This window comes from Salvelinus sp. IW2-2015, unplaced genomic scaffold (assembly GCF_002910315.2).
Source record: "Salvelinus sp. IW2-2015 unplaced genomic scaffold, ASM291031v2 Un_scaffold1641, whole genome shotgun sequence".
Lineage (NCBI taxonomy): Eukaryota > Metazoa > Chordata > Actinopteri > Salmoniformes > Salmonidae > Salvelinus > Salvelinus sp. IW2-2015.
In genome coordinates this window covers 134,848-155,447 of record NW_019943055.1, presented here as the reverse complement: position 1 = coordinate 155,447, position 20,600 = coordinate 134,848, and the positions used below count along the sequence as shown (strand labels likewise).

Sequence of the window (20,600 nt, the reverse complement as noted above, 5' to 3'; positions counted from 1 at the left end):
TCCTACTACTTTATTTATATATGCCAGCTCGTAGTGTTATTTCATCTGTCACTCAACACTAGATTTATTGTTAGGAAAGAGAACCAACGATCTGCAAGTGCAATGGAGTATGACTAAGACATACCCCATTATGTTGCAACTTAATGAGTGCAAATAATCGGTAAGTTCAAGTATGAAAAACAAATAAATCAAAAAGACACTCCCATAGCCACTCCCCGGTTCCGGCAACTCATATAACATATACGCCCAGTAAAATAAGGAACAACCGTATCGATTCTAATAATTATGGTAGATGGGTCATACTCGCGTTATGTTCTGCTCTTCAAGATCTGGTATTTTATGGCGTTCCTGTGCCGTTACCTAATAAACCCAATGTAGATATAGGGTACCTTGACCCACGGTAAAACAGGCACAAAATAAAAACCACAGGAGAGTTATATGAAAGAGGTATTGCACTATTTGTTTTCACTCAACTTGAACTTACCGACATTCACCATTTAATGTTGCAACTTACAATGTCTGTCACCATACTCAACTGATTCTTTCTCTTACAATAATTATTGCTCACAAAAACACATTAATCTATCAATCAAATTTGATCTCAATCAAACTGTATTCAGATAGCCCTTCGTCAAAGTCACGCGTGTCACAAAAGCTTTTTCAGTAACCCGGCCTGGATATTGCAGATACCTGGAGGTACATCATCTGTAACCTGACAGCATTCTACGACCAGCAGCAGAAGAGGTCCGTAGGTCGTCTCACAGTCCCATCCCTCCAGGGAGACCCCACTGCAGACACAGCTGACCAGCAGTCCAGTGAGGGGGGCTTCAGAGATGGTGTGTTCAAAGATACCCAGGGAGACCCACTGCAGACACAGCTGACCAGCAGTCCAGTGAGGGGGGCTTCAGAGATGGTGTGTCAAAGATACCCAGGGAGACCCCACTGCAGACACAGCTGACCAGCAGTCCAGTGAGGGGGCTTCAGAGATGGTGTGTCAAAGATACCCAGGGAGACCCCACTGCAGACACAGCTGACCAGCAGTCCAGTGAGGAGGGCTTCAGAGATGGTGTGTTCAAAGATACCCAGGGAGACCCCACTGCAGACACAGCTGACCAGCAGTCCAGTGAGGGGGGCTTCAGAGATGGTGTGTTCAAAGATACCCAGGGAGACCCCACTGCAGACACAGCTGACCAGCAGTCCAGTGAGGGGGGCTTCAGAGATGGTGTGTTCAAAGATACCCAGGGAGAACCCCACTGCAGACACAGCTGACCAGCAGTCCAGTGAGGGGGCTTCAGAGATGGTGTGTTCAAAGATACCCAGGGAGACCCCTGGAGAGACTTCCACAGCAGCCTCAACTACCACGCCTACTCGGTGGGCAGCCGGACGATGACGTGGCTTCGGGGAGACCTGAAGGTAAGAGAGGATCACCTGTTTGAATCCCAGCACTGACTGGGGAAAATCTGGTGGGAGTGGGCCGGAAACCGGAGGGTTGCTAGTATTGATATCATTAGTATCTTTAATACTTAACAGTTACACATCACTACATTTCCATGTATCTTTGGACATCAACGGACCTTGAGGGAATCATATTTGAGTCAGAAAAGGATGTTCATATGACAGGGAAGACATACAAAACCTTGCAGAGAGCATATCCAACTGACAATCTCTTAGAAACATATATTAACTATTGGAACCAAGACTTTAAAAAAAACTTATGTTGGCACAAGATGGACAACAGTTGGAGCATATGTAACCATATTACAGTTAAGGAAAATGTACGCTTAATCTAGTATAAACTAATGTTTAGAATATATTATACAAGAGACAAAATAAAAATAAATCGTAAGTGTAAAACTAGTGTGATCCATGCTTTCTGGGAATGCTATAGGGGCTGGAAGTTGTGGGTGGAGCTAGAAAGTTGTCTGTCAGAAGTATTACAATATAAACTTTTATTCTGTCTGTCTGCAAATGTCAAGACATGGCATATGGGGACGTAGTGAGATACGTATACTTAAAAACTTGGAAAGCAATCAATCCGCCATCATTAACCCCAATTTAAGGCCAAATGGCAAACAATAATGCAGGCACTAGGGATGGGAGTGTGGACCAGGCACTAGGGATGGGAGTGTGACCAGGCACTAGGGATGGGAGTGTGACCAGGCACTAGGGATGGGAGTGTGACCAGCACTAGGATGGGAGTGTGACCAGGCACTAGGGATGGAGTGTGACCAGGCACTAGGGATGGGAGTGTGACCAGGCACTAGGATGGAGGTGTGACAGGCACTAGGGATGGGAGTTGTGACCAGGCACTAGGGATGGAGTGGACAGGCACTAGGGATGGGAGGTGACCAGCACTAGGGATGGAGGTGTGACCAGGCACTAGGGATGGGAGAGTGTGACCAGGCACTAGGGATGGGAGTGTGACCAGGCATAGGATGGGAGTGTGACAGGCACTAGGGATGGGAGTGTGACCAGCACTAGGGATGGGAGTGGTGACCAGGCACTAGGGATGGGAGTGTGACCAGCACTAGGATGGGAGTGTGACCAGGCACTAGGGATGGGAGTGTGACCAGGCACTAGGATGGGAGTGTGACCAGGCACTAGGGATGGAGTGTGACCAGGCACTAGGGATGGGAGTGTGACCAGACACTAGGGATGGGAGTGTGACCAGGCACTAGGGATGGAGTGTTGACCAGGGGGACACCTAGGGATGGGAGTGTGACCAGGCACTAGGGATGGGAGTGTGACCAGGCACTAGGGATGGGAGTGTGACCAGGCACTAGGCATGGAGTGTGACCAGACACTAGGGATGGGAGTGTGACCAGGTAGACACTGGGACGGGAGTGTGACCAGGTAGACACTGGGGACGGGAGTGTGAGCAGGTAGGCACTGGGACGGGAGTGTGACCAGGTAGACACTGGGGACGGGAGGTGTGACCAGGTAGACACTGGGGACGGGAGTGTGACCAGGTAGACACTGGGGACGGGAGTGTGACCAGGTAGACACTGGGGACGGGCAGTGTAGCAGCGGTAGACACTGGGGACGGGATGTGAGCATGTAGACACTGGGGACGGAAGTGTGATCAGGTAGACACTGGGGACGGGAGTGTGACCATGTAGACACTGGGGACGGGAGTGTGACCAGGTAACACTGGGGACGGGAGTGGACCAGGTAGACACTGGGGACGGGAGTGTGACCAGGTAGACACTGGGACGGGAGTGTGAGCAGGTAGACACTGGGGACGGGAGTGTGAGCATGTAGACACTGGGGACGGGAGTGTGATCAGGTAGACACTGGGGACGGGAGTGTGACCATGTAGACACTGGGGACGGGAGTGTGACCACGGTAGACACTGGGACGGGAGTGTGACCAGGTAGAACTGGGGACGGGAGTGTGACCAGGTAGAACTGGGGACGGGAGTGTGACCAGGTAGACACTGGGGACGGAGTGTGACCATGTAGACACTGGGGACGGGAGTGTGACCAGGTAGACAACTGGGGACGGGAGTGTGACCAAGGTAGACACGGCGGGACAGGGAGTGTGACCAGGTAGACACTGGGGACGGGAGTGTGACCAGGTAGACACTGGGGACGGGAGTGTGAGCAGGTAGACACTGGGGACGGGAGTGTGAGAAGGTAGACACTGGGGACGGGAGTGTGAGCATGCGGGTCTGGGCAGATGAGATGTAGCTATAGTGTGCGTCTGTAAGTTGTTTGTATGTGGAGTGGAAAGGAATGAAAAATAAAATATATATATTTTTAMGTTTCTTTGATACCATGTCCTGCCGTTGTGCACTTGAGATAAGACAATACAATATGTCTTGTCTTATCTCATCTTACAGAACCCGCAGGAGGACACCAGCCAGGACTTTGACAATCGCTACGACTACGTGGTCTGTGAGGAGGGCGAGGAGGTGACCTGCGCCCCTGCACCCGACGAGTTCAACCCGTGCGAGGACATCATGGGCTTCAGCTTCCTGCGTGTGTCTGTGTGGTTTGTGTCTCTGCTGGCTGTAGTAGGTAACATGGTGGTGCTACTGGTCCTCCTCACCTCCCACTACAAGCTCTCCGTCTCMCGCTTCCTCATGTGTCACCTGGCCTTCGCTGACCTCTGCATGGGGATATATCTCCTCCTCATCGCCTCAGTGGACYTTCACACCCAGGCGGAGTACTACAACCACGCCATCGACTGGCAGACGGGGCCGGGCTGCGGGTTGGCGGGGTTCTTCACGGTGTTTGCCAGCGAGCTGTCGGTGTATACGCTGACGGTGATCACGCTAGAGAGGTGGTACGCAATAACGTTCGCCATGAGGCTGGACAGGAAGTTGCGTCTGCCCCACGCCACTGCTGTGATGCTGGCTGGATGGTTGTTCTGCCTCCTCCTAGCGATGCTCCCCCTAGTGGGGGTTAGCAACTACCAGAAGGTCAGTATTGATTAATTGATTGGTTGATTCAAGGATCCATCCCCCCCAAAATCTTTATTTTCTTTCTTTATGTATTTATTGATTGATTTGGTGATTTATTTGATCTTTATCTATCAGGTCAGTATCTGCCTGCCCATGGATACCCAGTCCACCATGGCCCAGGTCTACATTGTCTCAGTCTTGATCCTAAACATCCTGGCATTCCTGGTGATCTGTACCTGTTACATGAAGATCTACTGCGCCGTGCACAACCCTTACTACTGCTCAGGGTCTAAAGACACCAACATTGCTAAACGCATGGCCATCCTCATCTTCACTGACTTCATGTGTATGGCGCCCATCTCGTTTTACGCCATGTCTGCCATTGTGGACCGGCCGCTTATCACCGTGTCCAACTCTAAGATCCTCCTGGTGCTCTTCTACCCTCTCAACTCCTGTGCCAACCCCTTCCTGTACGCCATCTTCACCAAGGCCTTCAGGGGGGATGTCTTTATCCTGCTCAGTAAGGTGGGGCTGTGCCAGCATCGGGCGCAGCTCTTCAGAGGGCAAGCAGTCAGTTCGAAAGGTAGCAGTAGGGTGTGCCACACGGTCCAGGGGGGTAAAAAGAGAGACACTGACAGGAAGAGGACAGGAGGACCAGAGGAGGTACCCATTCACCTGCAGGAGTATTCTGGGTCTGGTCACACCTACATTCAGCCGGCCTCACAACAGCCCAGTCCTGAGGAAAGCCATAGCCTGGTGACGTGAGCCAGAACTCAGCCGGGTGAGATCAGAGAGGACCATGGTGGTCCCAGTGGTGGTTTGGTTGGTTAGGGGAGAGGAGCTACAGTGAAATGAAAACTGGAAGTGTTGCAGCCGGAGGTTAGAAGTGAACTGTTGGGATACTTTACAGCAATCTAGTATTTTCTCTACACTTTTACACATGTTTGAATGTTTTCATCATTTCGGCTGTGCTATTGTTTTTGCAATTAATATACCATCTGTTGCAGAATATTATGTGTCGGTGAAATATTCTTGTCAAATTGCACCGAAACTTCTTCAGGATATTATATCCTATTTTGGCACTTCTGTTGTTATTAATTCTAAAGATTAAGTTGGTGTTGAAACTGTTGCTAAATATCAGTTTCATCAGAAAGCAAAGTTTATTTACACGTTTGATTAAACTTGAGATGAACCAAAATTGGGTCCAACAAATAATAATCTCTGGTGGATTATGGTTATCATTGATATATCACATTTATTAAATTGATTATTCATACATACCAGACCAAAAATGATATATATTTTTTCACAGTAACTGATACTCTAAAATATCTTCACTACTTACAGAGATCAAGAAACAGGAGAACTTTGACATAGGTTTGAAATGTGATATTTGAATTCTCAAACTTCACACCTATGAAAGTAAAAAGTAGCAGAGATTCCTGTGAGACTCCTGGATATTGTCTTGGTACTGTATTACAGATCAGCCCCAGTGCGATTTAAAAACGAGACCCGACTTCAGACAGGGAAATAATGCATTTCTAAATGCTCCACAATAGCTGTGTACACTGAGTATACAAAACGTTAGGACCCGAATATTGAGTTGCATCCCCCACCCCCTTTTGCCTTCAGAACAGCCTGAATTCATCGGGGAATGGACTCTACAAGATGATGAAAGCGTTCTACAGGGATGCTGGCCCATGTTGACTCCAATGCTTCACACAGTTGTGTCAAGTTGGCTGGATGTTCTTTGGGTGGTGGACCATTCTTGATTCATGGGAAACTGAGTGTAAAAAGCCCAGCAGCGTTGCAGTTCTTGACACACTCAAACCGGTGCGCCTTGGCAACTACTATCGTACCCTGTTCAAAGGCACATAAATATTTTGTCTTGCCCATTCACCCTCTGAATGGCACACATACACAATCCAGGTCTCAATTGTCTCAAGGCTTAAAAATCATCTACACTGATTTGAAGTGGACTTAACAAGTGACATCAATAAGGGATCATAGCTTTCACCTGGATTCACCTGGTCAGTCTATGTCATGGAAAGAGCAGGTGTCTTTTATGTTTTATACACACTGTATATAAATTAGAAGTGTAATTAATGTACAAAGACATCAAATTGGGATATATTTGTAGTGTGCCTTCAAAAGGTTGATAACAAACCAGCCCCCAATGTTGTTGATCCATCTTCAGTTTTCTCCTATCACAGCCATTAAACGCTGTAACTTTTCAAGTCACCATTGGCCTCATGGTGAAATCCCTGAGCGGTTTCCTTCCTCTCCGGCAACTGAGTTAGGAAGGACGCCTGTATCTTTGTAGTGACTGGGTGTATTGATACACCATCCAAAGTGTAATTAATAACTTCACCATGCTCAAAGGGATATTCAATGTCTGCTTTTTCTATTTTTACACATCTACCTATAGTAGCCCTTCTTTGCGAGGCAATGGAAAACGTCCCTGGTCTTTGTAATTGAATCTGTGTTTGAAATGCACTGCTCGACTGGGGGACCGTACTGATAATTGTATGTGTGGGGTACAGAGATGAGGTAGTCATTCAGAAATCATGTGAAAAAYTATTATTGCACACAGTCCATGCAACTTCTTATGTGACTTATTAAGCAACATTTTACACCTGAACTTATTTAGGCTTGCCATAACAAAAGGGTTGAATACTTATTGAATCAAGACATTTCAGCTTTTCATTTTTAATTAATTTGTAAAAATGCTGAAAAAAATTGTTCCACTTTTACATTATGGGGTGTTGTGTGTAGGCCAGTGACAAAATATCTCAATTTAATCAATTTTCTTATTCAGGCTGTAACACAACAAAATGTAGAAAAAGACAAAGGGTGTGAATAACAAATGTATACTTACATGTATGTCAACCTTTTCTTGTGTGGTGGTGATCATTTTCCCATGCTCAAGACATAATGTGACTTTCAGAGAATAACAGAGAAGTTAGTAGTAGATAAAAAAAGAAATACTGAATATTTTAGATAGGAAAAACATTTGGAAAAATTGAGAAGCTTTACACCAAACCAAACACTGATGTGTAAAGCAAGCTGTAGCTATAGAGAGAGACTTTAAGGGATTAAGGGACACCTTCTGCCAATGACCGCCCGCTTGCCATCTGTACAGCATTTCAGCTGCACTGCGACATTTTCAGAGAAATGCTAGGGAATAAACTTGGCTGGAAAAAGGGATAATTTCGTATTTTTTTTCTTTCTTCGAGGAGGCCAAAGTAATTTGGAACTCTTCAGTTGAGCTAAAAAGAGGTTCTTGGCCTTTTGTTAGATTTTGACGGATTTCCAAATATTCCGTTTTTCTCTTTCATAGAATGAGAAAAATAATTGATTGATACAATAAGGTTACTAGTCTTTGACACGGACGGACTGTGGTATAATAAAACAAAATACAGCCATCAAACCCATTAGAGGGGTGAGACAGATCTTGAATTCACCAGAGTACATAATATAACACAATTACAGTATGTTCTCCCATGGCACAAACTAATCAAATATTCATCAAACAGAAAAAAGACAGTCATGGTCTACTGACAGGGTCAAACAAACTGACTTGTGTTTCATTGAATCAATTTCATTCCATTCTTCTCTCTAGCTCTAGTTGGTTCCCAGCCCTATCCTGGCCCCTTCCTCTCCTGGTATAAACCTCTCAACTCCCAGCCCTATCCTGGCCCCTTCCGAATAAACCTCTCAACTCCCAGCCCTATCCTGGCCCCTTTCCTATCCTGGTATAAACCTCTCATCTCCCAGCCCTATCCTGGCCTAGCCCCTTCCTCTTCTGGTATAAACCTCTCATCTCCCAGCCCTATCCTGGCCTAGCCCCTTCCTCTCCTGGTATAAACCTCTCATCTCCCAGCCCTATCCAGGCCTGGCCCCTTCCTCTCCTGGTATAAACCTCTCATCTCCCAGCCCTATCCTGGCCTGGCCCCTTCCTCTGCTGGTATAAACCTCTCATCTCCCAGCCACTCCTCAGAAAAGCAGCAGGGCAGAGTTCTTTGGATGGACAACGTGCATTATGCTGCCATATTGGGTTTCTCTACTCAAACACAGGAGAGGGAGATGAGAGACAGAGAGATGATGTGAAAGAGCGTGTTGACTTTTCACTTCTTGTACGCTCGTCTCTACGGGTCAGTAGCTGTAGTCAGTGAGCTGCTCTTGAAAGGTCAAGTAGTAGTCTATGTGCTGCTGTTAAAAGGTCAAGGGCCATCCTCTCATATAACTACTGGAGTGGTACACCACGCTCTGCTAACCTACGCAAAGACAAAATGAAGAGAATGATGAAATGGACGACAAGAAAAAACCACTCCCTCCTCCCTTTCTGATTCATCAAGTGCTTCCAGATTCTCCAAACTGACCGCCTGCCGTCATGCCATGCCAGTGAACCACACACACACATTAACATGAGACAAGTCACGTAATGAACTACATCACACGTTCCAAGTCTTTTAATAACAGCCAGTCATTCACGATAATTGGATGGACTGCAATGTCCACCATCAAGCCTGCCGACCTGGGTCAAATACATGTTATATACATTCAAACACATCAACCCAGTTCACCCGGTAGATTATGCTCGTCAGCGCTGGGATTTGAAACGAACAACCTTTTGGTTACTGACATGCCTCTAACCTCTATCTCACTGCCCCTTCTGTTAAAATCGTACAGCCCAAAAGAGACACCACCTGACGTCGGCAGACCCTTCCGTACGTCAGCTCTAACTGTACTCCAGTGCTCACTGAAGACTAGGCTGCTTCCTGCCTATTCCATTGGGAGTATTTAGGGTCCATTATTCCTCCTCCACTCCAAGAGATTAACTAGGACTAGACGCCACTCTGTTTTCCATTTCCAATCAGTGGCAGAATCCACATGACATCTTAGTCATTTAATAGACACCCTTATCCAGAGTGACCAACAGTCAACTACAGTAGGTAGAACTAGCTCTCTATATTAACTGGGTTCTAGTCCCATTAGTACTGTTAGGTTCTAATTCAACTACAGTAGGTAGAACTAGCTCTCTATATTAACTGGGTTCTAGTCCCATTACTACTGTTAGGTTCTAATTCAACNCTAGTCCCATTACTACTGTTAGCTTCTAATTCAACTACAGTAGGTAGAACTAGCTCTCTATATTAACTGGGTTCTAGTCCCATTACTACTGTTAGGTTCTAATTCTCAGAGTAAAAACTCTACGGACACTATGTAAGCTTAAACCAAGTTTATTCTTCCCACAGGATCAATACAGCTGCATTAGACAAAAACATTTCCACACAAACACTCGTATTTAACCCWTTCTCCAAGGCTGAGTCTCCTCCTACACATCTGTACAAACATTGTATCTTCACCGCTAGGCAGGAAACGAAGTAATACGGCCATAAACTTTTCTTTCTCCCTCATTAACATGACCTCGACCCCCTTCACCACTAATCCATGTCTCTCCCCTTATCAATGCCTGGCACGTGATCGCTTCCCTGCACTCAAAACATTCCAAGCTTAACTGCACACACTATATACCTTCCTCCTATAACCATTAACTTCTGGTGTAGACCCTCTAAACCTCAGCACTCCCTCAGTGACATGAATAAGTATATTTCATATTCTCAGAACCCAACACTACCACATGTTGCATCTCATCGTTACCCGTATTAAAACACAGGGGCCTGTATATCAGCCAGGTTGGAGTTAGGGGAACACCCACATAACCCGGCAGACTGACATCAATTATTTAGATTATCCTGTCCAAATGTGGAAAATGGGGATTAAACTAAAGTGATTCTGGGTCATTTTCATCACAGTAGTATAAGGAATGTATCTGATCATATTTTCAGATGTAAGACATTTCAGATCTGAAATCTCAAAACGACTGTGAGAAAGTGTGTGAAATGTAGTCGCCTTTCACTTTCATTATTTTCTGAAGTAAGAAAATTTAGGAATTCTTATAACTTCTACCCCTGAAATGTCACGGTTATACTATCCCAGTAAAGAATGCCATACACAAACCAGTTTTCATATTACTTTAATACATTTTTTTAGCAAAGGCAAAAAACTCAATGGGTCTGTTCAATAAAATACTACTTTCTCTAATTAGTTGTATTCAAAGCACAGCCTTCCAAGTTATGGTCATTTACAAAGATATTTGAATTAAAATAAAAAATAACTATGATTTATAAAACAAACAATACATTTCCCTCACAAACAGYTATTTGAACAGCAGTTGAAACACATGGTACATGAAAAAAACAGTTTCCAGAGACATCCTCTTTTGAAATGCTTATTTTATCATTATATATTTGGATAGCTGCAAGCCAAATTAAAATCCAAAAGGCACGTGTACGAAATGACATCAGGGAATTGGAACACATGGAATTATGAACTACAATAAAATAATTTTGGAATACATGGCCAAAACCACTTGAGTAGGAGCCATTTATGCCAAAACCACTTGAGCAGAAGAGTGGCTCTGGCTTATGTCAAGAGTGGCTTTAGTTCTAGAACAGAGTGGCTTCTAGGTTAAACAGATGGTTCTAGTTTCTAGAACAGAGTGGCTTCTAGTTCTAGAACAGAGGTGGGCTTTCTAGTTCTAGAACAGAGTGGCTTCTAGTTCTAGAACAGAGTGCTTCTAGTTCTAGAACAGAGTGGCTTTTTAAAGAGTGGGCTTCTAGTTCTAGAACAGAGTGGCTTCTAGTTCTAGAACAGAGTGGCTTCTGTTCTAGAACAGAGTGGCGTCTAGTTCTAGAACAGAGTGGCGTCTAGTTCTTAGAACGAGTGGCGTCTAGTTCTAGAACAGAGTGGCGTCTAGTTCTAGAACAGAGTGGCGTCTAGTTCTAGAACAGAGTGGGCTTCTATTTCTAGAACAGAGTGGCTTCTATTTCTAGAACAGAGTGGCTTCTATTTCTAGACTCAGAGTGGCTTCTAGTTCTAGACAGAGTGGCTTCTAGTTCTAGAACAGATGGCTTTCTGTTCTAGAACAGAGTGGCTTCTAGTCTGGAACTTTTGGCTTAGTCAAGCAGTAGCATATGACATAAGCCAGAGCCACTCTTCTGCTCAAGGGTTTTGGCATAAATGGCTCCTACTCAAGTGGTTTTGGCCATGTATTCCAAAATTATTTTATTGTAGTTCATAATTCCATGTGTTCCAATTCCCTGATGTCATTTCGTACACGTGCCTTTTGGATTTTAATTTGGCTTGCAGCTCTCAAATATATATGATAAAATAAGCATTTCAAAAAGAGGATGTCTCTGGAAACTGTTTTTTTCATGTACCATGTGTTTCAACTGTGTTCAAATAACTGTTTGTGAGGGAAATGTATTGTTTGTTTTATAAATCATAGTTATTTTTTATAATTCAAATATTCTTTGTAAATGACATAATTGGAAGGCTGTGCTTTGAATACAACTAATTAGAGAAAGTAGTATTTTATTGAACAGACCCATTGAGTTTTTTGCCTTTGCTAAAAAAATGTATTAAAGTAATATGAAAACTGGTTTGTGTATGGCATTCTTTACTGGGATAGTATAACCGTGACATTTCAGGGTAGAAGTTATAAGAATTCCTAAATTTTCTTACTTCAGAAAATAATGAAGGTGAAAGGCGACTACATTTCACACATTCTTTCTCACAGTCGTTTTGAGATTTCAGATCTGAAATGTCTTACATCTGAAAATATGATCAGATACATTCCTTATACTACTGTGATGAAAATGACCCAGAATCACTTTAGTTTAATCCCATTTTCCACATTTGGACAGGATAATCTAAATAATTGATGTCAGTCTGCGGGTTATGTGGGTGTTCCCCTAACTCCAACCTGGCTGATATACAGGCCTGTGTTTTAATACGGGTAACGATGAGATGCAACATGTGGTAGTGTTGGGTTCTGAGAATATGAAATATACTTATTCATGTCACTGAGGGAGTGCTGAGGTTTAGAGGGTCTACACAGAAGTTAATGGTTATAGGAGGAGGTATATAGTGTGTGCAGTTAAGCTTGGAATGTTTTGAGTGCAGGGAAGCGATCACGTGCCAGGCATTGATAAGGGGAGAGACATGGATTAGTGGTGAAGGGGGTCGAGGTCATGTTAATGAGGGAGAAAGAAAAGTTTATGGCCGTATTACTTCGTTTCCTGCCTAGCGGTGAAGATACAATGTTTGTACAGATGTGTAGGAGGAGACTCAGCCTTGGAGAAGGGTTAATACGAGTGTTTTGTGTGGAAATTTTTTGTCTAATGCAGCTGTATTGATCCTGTGGGAAGAATAAACTTGGTTTAAGCTTACACTAGTGTCCGTAGAGTTTTTACTCTGAGAATTAGAACCTAGCAGTAGTAATGGGACTAGAACCCAGTTAATATAGAGAGCTAGTTCTACCTACTGTAGTTGAATTAGAAGCTAACAGTAGTAATGGGCTAGAACCCGGTTAATATAGAGAGCTAGTTCTACCTACTGTAGTTGAATTAGAACCGAACAGTATAATGGGACTAGAACCCAGTTAATAATGAGAGCTAGTTCTACTACTGTAGTTGAATAAGAAGCTAACAGTAGTAATGGGACTAGAACCCGGTTATATAGAGAGCTAGTTTTCTACCTCTGTAGTTGAATTAGAAGCTAACAGTAGTAATGGGACTAGAATCCAGTTAATATAGAGAGCTAGTTTACCTACTGTAGTTGAATTAGACTACCAGTAGTAATGGGACTAGAACCCAGTTAATATAGAGAGCTAGTTCTACCTACTGTAGTTGAATTAGAACCTAACAGTAGTAATGGGACTAGAACCCAGTTAATATAGGAGAGCTAGTTCTATATAGTTGAATTAGAACCTAAAGTAAATGGCAACTGAGAACCCAGTTTAATATAGAGAGCTAGTTCTACCTGTAGTTGATGTTGGTCACTCTGGATAAGGGTGTCTATTAAATGACTAAGATGTCATGTGGATTCTGCCACTGATTGGAAATGGAAAACAGAGTGGCGTCTAGTCCTAGTTAATCTCTTGGAGTGGAGGAGGAATAATGGACCCTAAATACTCCCAATGGAATAGGCAGGAGCAGCCTAGTCTTCAGTGAGCACTGGAGTACAGTTAGAGCTGACGTACGGAAGGGTCTGCCGACGTCAGGTGGTGTCTCTTTTGGGCTGTACGATTTTAACAGAAGGGGCAGTGAGATAGAGGGTTAGAGGCATGTCAGTAACCAAAAGGTTGTTCGTTTCAAATCCAGCGCTGACGAGCATAATCTACCGGGTGAACTGGGTTGATGTGTTTGAATGTATATAACATGTATTTGACCCAGGTCGGCAGGCTTGATGGTGGACATTGCAGTCCATCCAATTATCGTGAATGACTGGCTGTTATTAAAAGACTTGGAACGTGTGATGTAGTTCATTAACGTGACTTGTCTCATGTTAATGTGTGTGTGTGGTTCACTGGCATGGCATGACGGCAGGCGGTCAGTTTGGAGAATCTGGAAGCACTTGATGAATCAGAAAGGGAGGAGGGAGTGGTTTTTTCTTGTCGTCCATTTCATCATTCTCTTCATTTTGTTTTGCGTAGGTTAGCAGAGCGTGGTGTACCACTCCAGCTAGTTATATGAGAGGATGGCCCTTGACCTTTTAACAGCAGCACATAGACTACTACTTGACCTTTCAGAGCAGCTCACTGACTACAGCTACTGACCCGTAGAGACGAGCGTACAAGAAGTGAAAAGTCAACACGCTCTTTCACATCATCTTCCTCTGTTCTCTCATCTCCTTCCTGTGTTTGAGTAGAGAAACCCAATTGGCAGCATAATGCAGTTGTCCATCCAAAGAACTCTGCCCGCTGCTGCTTTTTCGAGGAGTTGGCTGGGAAGATAGAGGTTTATACCAGCAGAGGAAGGGCCAGGCCAGGATCGGGCTGGGAGATGAGAGGTTTATACCAAGGAGAGGAGGGGCCGGCCTGGATAGGGCTGGGGAGATGAGAGGTTATACCAGGAGAGGAAGGGGCTAGGCAGAGGGGAGTAGTTGAGCTGTCATGATCTGCTGTCGATCCGGTGTAAGAGACGGACGCACTGCAGTCCCAGAGGGGAACAGTAGCTTGGCTGACATCTTGCTTCTCACCATGTGTCCGACGCAGCAAGAGAGCTGGGAAATCCGTTGTAAAGGGGAGTGGTCTGGGTGTTGTAGGCCGATGGGAAGTTGGTTGAGGCACTCGTCACCAGGCTGTTGGGGCAGTGTCTTGGTCAAGGAGATTGGATGAGTGTCGCCGATTTTTAATTTGTTCCACCATTCCATCACATTGGGTGGATGATGGGGGTCTGGTTCTGGTCTTCTAAACTGCCCACAAGACTGGCAAAGGGTCTCGTGACAATGTCTGCCTAAACTGATGTCTTGGTCAGTGTTCAAGGTTCTGGTATGCCCTGTTGCTGACAAAGTTCTTGAAGATGACAGTGCTGGGTTCTTTCATGGCACAGAAGGGCACAGAGGTTGACGACTTTGAAAAATAATCTGCAGCCGCAGCCACATAAGTGCCTTCAGAAAGTATTCATACCCCTTAGCTTATTGTCCACATTTTGTGTTGTGTTACAGCCCTGAAATCAAAATGGATGAAATAGTATTAGTTTTGGGTCACCATCTACACATCTGCCATAATGACAATGCAGAGAAAAATAATACAATGAAAATGTATTTAAAAATAAATGCAAGAAATATCTCATTTAGCCTACGTGAATTCACATCCCCTGGCTAATACAGTGTTAGAATTAGCTTTGGAACAATTAGCAGATGCTGAGGTCTTTCTGGGTAAGGTCTGTAAGGGCTTTGCACACCTTGGAGTGCGGACAACATCTTTCTAGGAAGTTACACGCCTGAAGTATGAGTATTTTGGCGCTTGGTGGAGCTCTGATTGTTTCTGCCTAACGATCGTTGGTAGCCACGTGGATAACAATATCTGATACTCTCTATTGCTCCACCAGTTTTAAAGCCAGCACCTCGGGTTCAGGTTAATCGTTTTTTACTAGTTCTGTAGCCCTGGATCTCTTGTGTTTTAAGCAAGTGTATGATCGCTGGATGATGATTTTTTAAGTCTACTATTGCGGGTAAAGGCGTCGGCAAAATGACTAGGGGTTTTCATTGGGTTCGTGCATGGTGGGAGTCCTTCGGCAGCTCAGAACCCGTAACGGGTGGCAGGGGAGGTCTTTGAGAAAGGCTCTGCTTGATCATGTGGTTAATGGGGAGAACCGGTTTAAAGGTCTCTGGCGGCTGAATGAGCGATGCACAGGTGTGAGCATGCGCCGAGACCAGCATTTCTTTCCAGGAGGCCTTGAGAATATTGTCTGGGCTGTGGGAGACTGTGCAGGGAGGGATTTATACTATTATCTGGTGCAGAGGGATGTATTGTCACACGCCTGGCCTCTGTTATATTGATTTTCTTTATTTAGTTTAGTTAGGTCAGGGTGTGACATGGGATGTTTGGTGTGTTTTGGTCTAGTTTAGGGTTGTGTGGTGTTGTTTAGGGTTGTTGTATAGCTGTATGGGGTTGTTGTTTCAGTAGAGAGGTTTTAGGAAAGTCTATGGTTGCCTGTTTTGGTTTTCTCAATCAAGGAAACAGCGTGTTATTGTTGTCATCTGATTGGGAAGCCATTATTTAATGGCAGCCCATAGGCTTTTAGTTGATTGTAGGTAATTGGTCTATGTTCTATGTTGCATGTGTGCGCTTAGTTCGTTTTAGCTTCACGTTTGTTTTTGTTTGGTTCGTTGTACGTAAGGTGTTTGTTTTTGCTTCCTTAAAAGAAGATGGGCTTTCTTTCACGCTGCGCTCTTGGTCCACTCATTCGTCATATAACGGTCGTGGACTTTATACTATTATCTTGTGCAGAGGGATTGTATACCTAAGAATTTATCTGTGCAGGAGGGATTTTTTACTATTTACCTGTGCAGAGGGATTTTTACTATTATCTGTGCAGAGGGATTGTTTACTATTATCTGTGCAGAGGGATTTTTACTGATTATCTGTGCAGACGGGATTTTTTCTATTTCTGTGCAGAGGGATTCTAGTACTATTATCGTGCATGAGGGATTTATACTATTTGCTTGTGGAGAGGGATTTATACTATTATCTGTGCAGAGGGCTTTTTTACTGTTTCGGGACTTCTGGTGGCACAGGTGCTATTTCATTTTTCCTACCACTTAAATTACCCTTGCCGTAACATTGCAGATCTGGACTATAGATCATTGGTGCTATGACATAAACACGGCTATCCTCACATAAGGCGGATAGTTCTCCTGTATATTATGAGTAAGCGGGACTGCAGTTAGATGTTACACTTAGTTTTCCGGCTGGTGGAGGGTCCTGTAGAATCCATGTCCAGATAAAGCATCCATGGAGAAAAGTTGTGGAAGAAAGTAGAGCGAAGAAAAAAGCGAAGAAGTTGTGTGTTTAAATGTGTTTAAATGCAGATTGGATGAACTGTTATTAAAGTAAAACGTGGAAAAGGTTTGAGTAACAGGTGCGCAAGTAGGGCAACAAACAGCACAGCAGCATGGGGACAAGTCTATATTCTCTCTGTTTCCTCGGCGATGCTCCTGGCCCTGGACCCGTGGCGGGGCCGTTGTGCGCTCTTCCACTTCGTCGGCCGGCAAAATTTAGTTATCTATTGTATTTATTTTGTGACAATGGTGCGCGGTCGAAGGATGGCAGGTTGTGATGCGAGTAGATTGACGGATGGAATATTTTTAGGGGGTTTGGGGAGATGAGAGGGTTTATATCCAGAGCAGAGGTATGAGGAGGTCTAGATGGCCAGGATAGGAGGGTCTGGAGGGGATAGAATTGAGAGGTTTTTGGACCAGGAGTCAGGAAGGGGGCTAGGCGCACGGTGATAGGGCTTGTGGGTAGATAGGAGAGTTTACGTACCGGAGAGAGGAGAGTGGGCTAGCGCCTAGTGGATAGGCTGGGAGATGAGAGGGTTTATACCCAGGAGAGGTTAAGTGGGGCCAGGATAGGGAGGTGGGAGTTGAAGGGTTTATACACAGGAGAGGAAAGGGGCGCAGGATGGGCTTGGGAGTTTTAGGAGAGGTTTCACTCCCACCCAGAGAGAGGAAGAGAGGCCAGGAATAGGGCCTGGGGAACCAAACTAGGAGCTAGAAGAGAAGAATGGAATGAAATTGATTCAATGAAACACAAGTCAGTTAGAGTTTGCCCTGTCAGGTAGACCATGACTGGTCTTTTTTCTGTTTAGAGAAGGATATTAGATGATTAGTTTTGTGGCCATGCGGGAGAACATCCACTGTAAAGTGAATATCGTGTTAGATATTATGTACTTGAATGACGGGGGCGGTGAATTCAAAGTCTTGTCTCACGCCCTCTATGGGGTTCTGATTTAGGCACTGTAGTGTTTTATTTATGTCCGACGACGTCCGTACCGTGTCAAAGGACTAGTAACATCTTATTTATCAATCAATTATGGTTTTCTCATTCTATGAAAGAGAGAAAAAACGGCATAGTTTGGATCCGTACACATCTAACAAAAGTGCCAAGAAACCTCTTTTGGTTAGCTCAACTGAAGGAGTGTCCAATTACGTTTTGCTCCTCGAAGAAGAAAAAAAATACGAAATTATTCGCCTTTGTCTCCAGGCACCAAGTTGTTATTCCCTATGCATTTCTCTGGATAATGTCTGCAGTGGCAGCTGAAATGCTGTTGAACAGATGGCAAGCGGATTGCGGTCATTGGTCAGAAGGGTGTTCTCTCTGTTAATTCCCCTTAACGGCCTCTCTCTATAGGCTAACAGCTTGCTTTAACACATCAGTGTTTGGTTTGGTGTAAAAGCTCTGCAATATTTCCGAAATGTTTTTCCCTCTTCTAAAACTACTTCGAGTTTCTTTTTTTAGTTTACTACTAACTTCTCTGTTTTGTTATTGCTCGTGCATAGTCACATTATGTCTTGAGCATGGGAAAATGATCACCACCAAATCTGACAGTAAAAGGTTGACATACATGTAAGGTATAAACATTGTTATTCACACCCTGTTGTCTTTTTCTACATTTTGTTGTGTTACAGCCTGAATAAGAAAATTGATTAAATTGAGATAATTTTGTCACTGGCTACACATAACCCATAATGTAAAAGTGGAACAATTTTTTTCAGCATTTTTACAAATTAATTAAAATGAAGCGAAAGTTCGTTGATCTCAATAAGTATTCAACCCTCTTTGTTATGGCAAGCCTAACTAAAGTTCAGGTGTAAAACTGTTGGACTTAATAAAGTCACAATAAGAAGTATGTCATGGACTGTGTGCAATAATATTTTTTTCAGACATGATTTCTGAATGAGACCTACTCATCTCTGTACCTCCACACATACAATATCAGTACGGTCGCCCAGTCGATAGCAGAAGTGGCATTTCCAAACCACAGATTCAATTACAAAGACCAGGGACGTTTTCCATGCTCGCAAAGAGGGCTACTATATAGGTTAGATGTGTAAAGATAGAAAAAGCAGACATTGAATATCTCCTTATGAGCATGTGAAAGATGTATTATTACACTTTGGAGTGGTGTTAAATACACCAGTTCAGCTACAAAAGATACAGGGCGTCCCTTTCCTAACGCTCCAGTTGCCGGAGAGGAAGGAGAACCGCTCAGGCGAATTTCAACCATGAGGCGAAATTGGTGCTTGAAAAAGTTACATGCGTTTAATGCTTGTGATAAGAGAAGAAAACTGATAGAATCGGATCAACAACATCTGGGGGCTGGTTTGTTATCCAACCTTTTGAAGGCACACACTACAAATATATCCCAATTGATGTCTTTGTAATCATTAATTACACTTCTAATTTTTTATACAGTGTTGTATAAAACTATAAAGGGAACCTGCTCTTTCCATGCCCATAGACCTGACCAGGTTGAATCGCAAGGTGGAAAGCTATGATCCTTATTGATGTCACTTGTTAAGTCCCCTTCACCAATCAGTGTAGATATTTTTTAAGCCTTGAGACCAATTGGAGACTGGATTGTGTATGTGTGCCATTCAGAGGGTGAATGGGCAAGACAAAATATTTATTCCTTTGCACAGGGTACGATGGTGTTGCCAAGGCGCACCGGTTTTGAGTGTGTCAAGAACTGCAACGCTGGCTTGGGCTTTTTACACGCGCTCAGTTTCGCCATGATCCAAGAGATCCGGTCCACAGCCCTAAAGACCATCCAGCAACTTGACACAACTGTGTGAAGCATACTGGATTCAACAGTGGGCACACGGACATCCCTGTAGAACGCTTGCTCAGTCTGCGTTGTAGAAGGTCCTTCCCATTAGAGGCATGGTTGGATGTCGATGCAAAAAGGTTCAGGCTGTTCTGAAGGCAAAGGGGGGGTGGGGGATGCCCTCAATATTCGCGTGTCCTAACGTTTTGTATAACTCACGTGTATTTACAGCTATTGTGGAGCATTTAAGAAATGCATTATTCTGTCTGAAGTCGCGTGTCTCGTTTTTCAAAATCGACGTCTAGGGCTGATTCTGTTATACAGTACCAAGACAATATATCTCAGGAGTCTCACCGGAATCTCCTGACTACGGTTTTTACTTTCATAGTGTGAAGTTTGAGAAATTCAAAATATCATCCATTTCAAACTTATGCTCAAAGGTTCTCCTGTTTCTTGATCTCTGTGAAGTAGTGAAGATATTTAGAGTATACATTACTGGGTGAAAGTATATTCATTTTTGGGTCCTGTATGATATGAATAATCGAACTTTAATAAATGTGATATATCAATGATAACCATAATCCACCAGAGCATTATTATTTGTTCTGACCAATTAATCTCTTGGTGTGACTACTCTCAAAGTTTATATCAAAACGTGTAAAAAACTTTGCTTTCTGATGAACTCGAGATATTTAAGCACAGTTTTTCAACACACCGAACTTAATCTTTGTAAGAATTAATAACAACAGAAGGCCAAATAGGAATATATTTCCGACAGAAGGTTTTTCGGTCATTTGAAAGAATAATTTCACGACACAATAAATAATTTTGCCAACAGTATGGGTATATTAATTGGGCAAAAACATTGCAATCAGGAAGCGCCGAAATGATGAAACATTCAAACCATGTGTACAAAAGTGTAAGAGCAAATACTAGATTGCGTAGCAAGTATTCACAGTTCACTTCTAAAGCTTCCGGCTGCACACTTACCAGTTTTCCATTTAACTGTACGC

General features: G+C 43.8%; 1 protein-coding gene and 1 long non-coding RNA gene across 6 annotated transcripts in view; both read left to right on the top strand.

Moving 5' to 3' along the window:
- Positions 1-7,605, top strand: part of LOC112071556 (thyrotropin receptor-like) — a 48,023-nt gene extending 40,418 nt beyond the window's left edge. The window contains 5 exon segments of the mRNA XM_024139003.2: positions 697-836; positions 1,298-1,366; positions 1,369-1,407; positions 3,834-4,423; positions 4,541-7,605. Of these exon segments, the coding sequence (XP_023994771.1) occupies positions 697-836; positions 1,298-1,366; positions 1,369-1,407; positions 3,834-4,423; positions 4,541-5,170 (1,468 nt within the window). The 3' untranslated portion in view covers positions 5,171-7,605.
- A 3,358-nt stretch (positions 7,606-10,963) lies between these two features.
- Positions 10,964-20,600, top strand: part of LOC139024558 (uncharacterized) — a 10,914-nt gene continuing 1,277 nt past the window's right edge. Inside the window, exons 1-3 of one of the 5 annotated variants that reach the window (XR_011475889.1) lie at positions 10,964-11,042; positions 11,081-11,126; positions 11,265-11,334. This is a non-coding gene — a long non-coding RNA (uncharacterized lncRNA). Of the gene's footprint in view, positions 11,043-11,080; positions 11,127-11,264; positions 11,335-20,600 lie in introns of those variants that run through there. The other 4 variants (XR_011475890.1, XR_011475892.1, XR_011475893.1 and 1 more) reach the window with 4 other exon arrangements.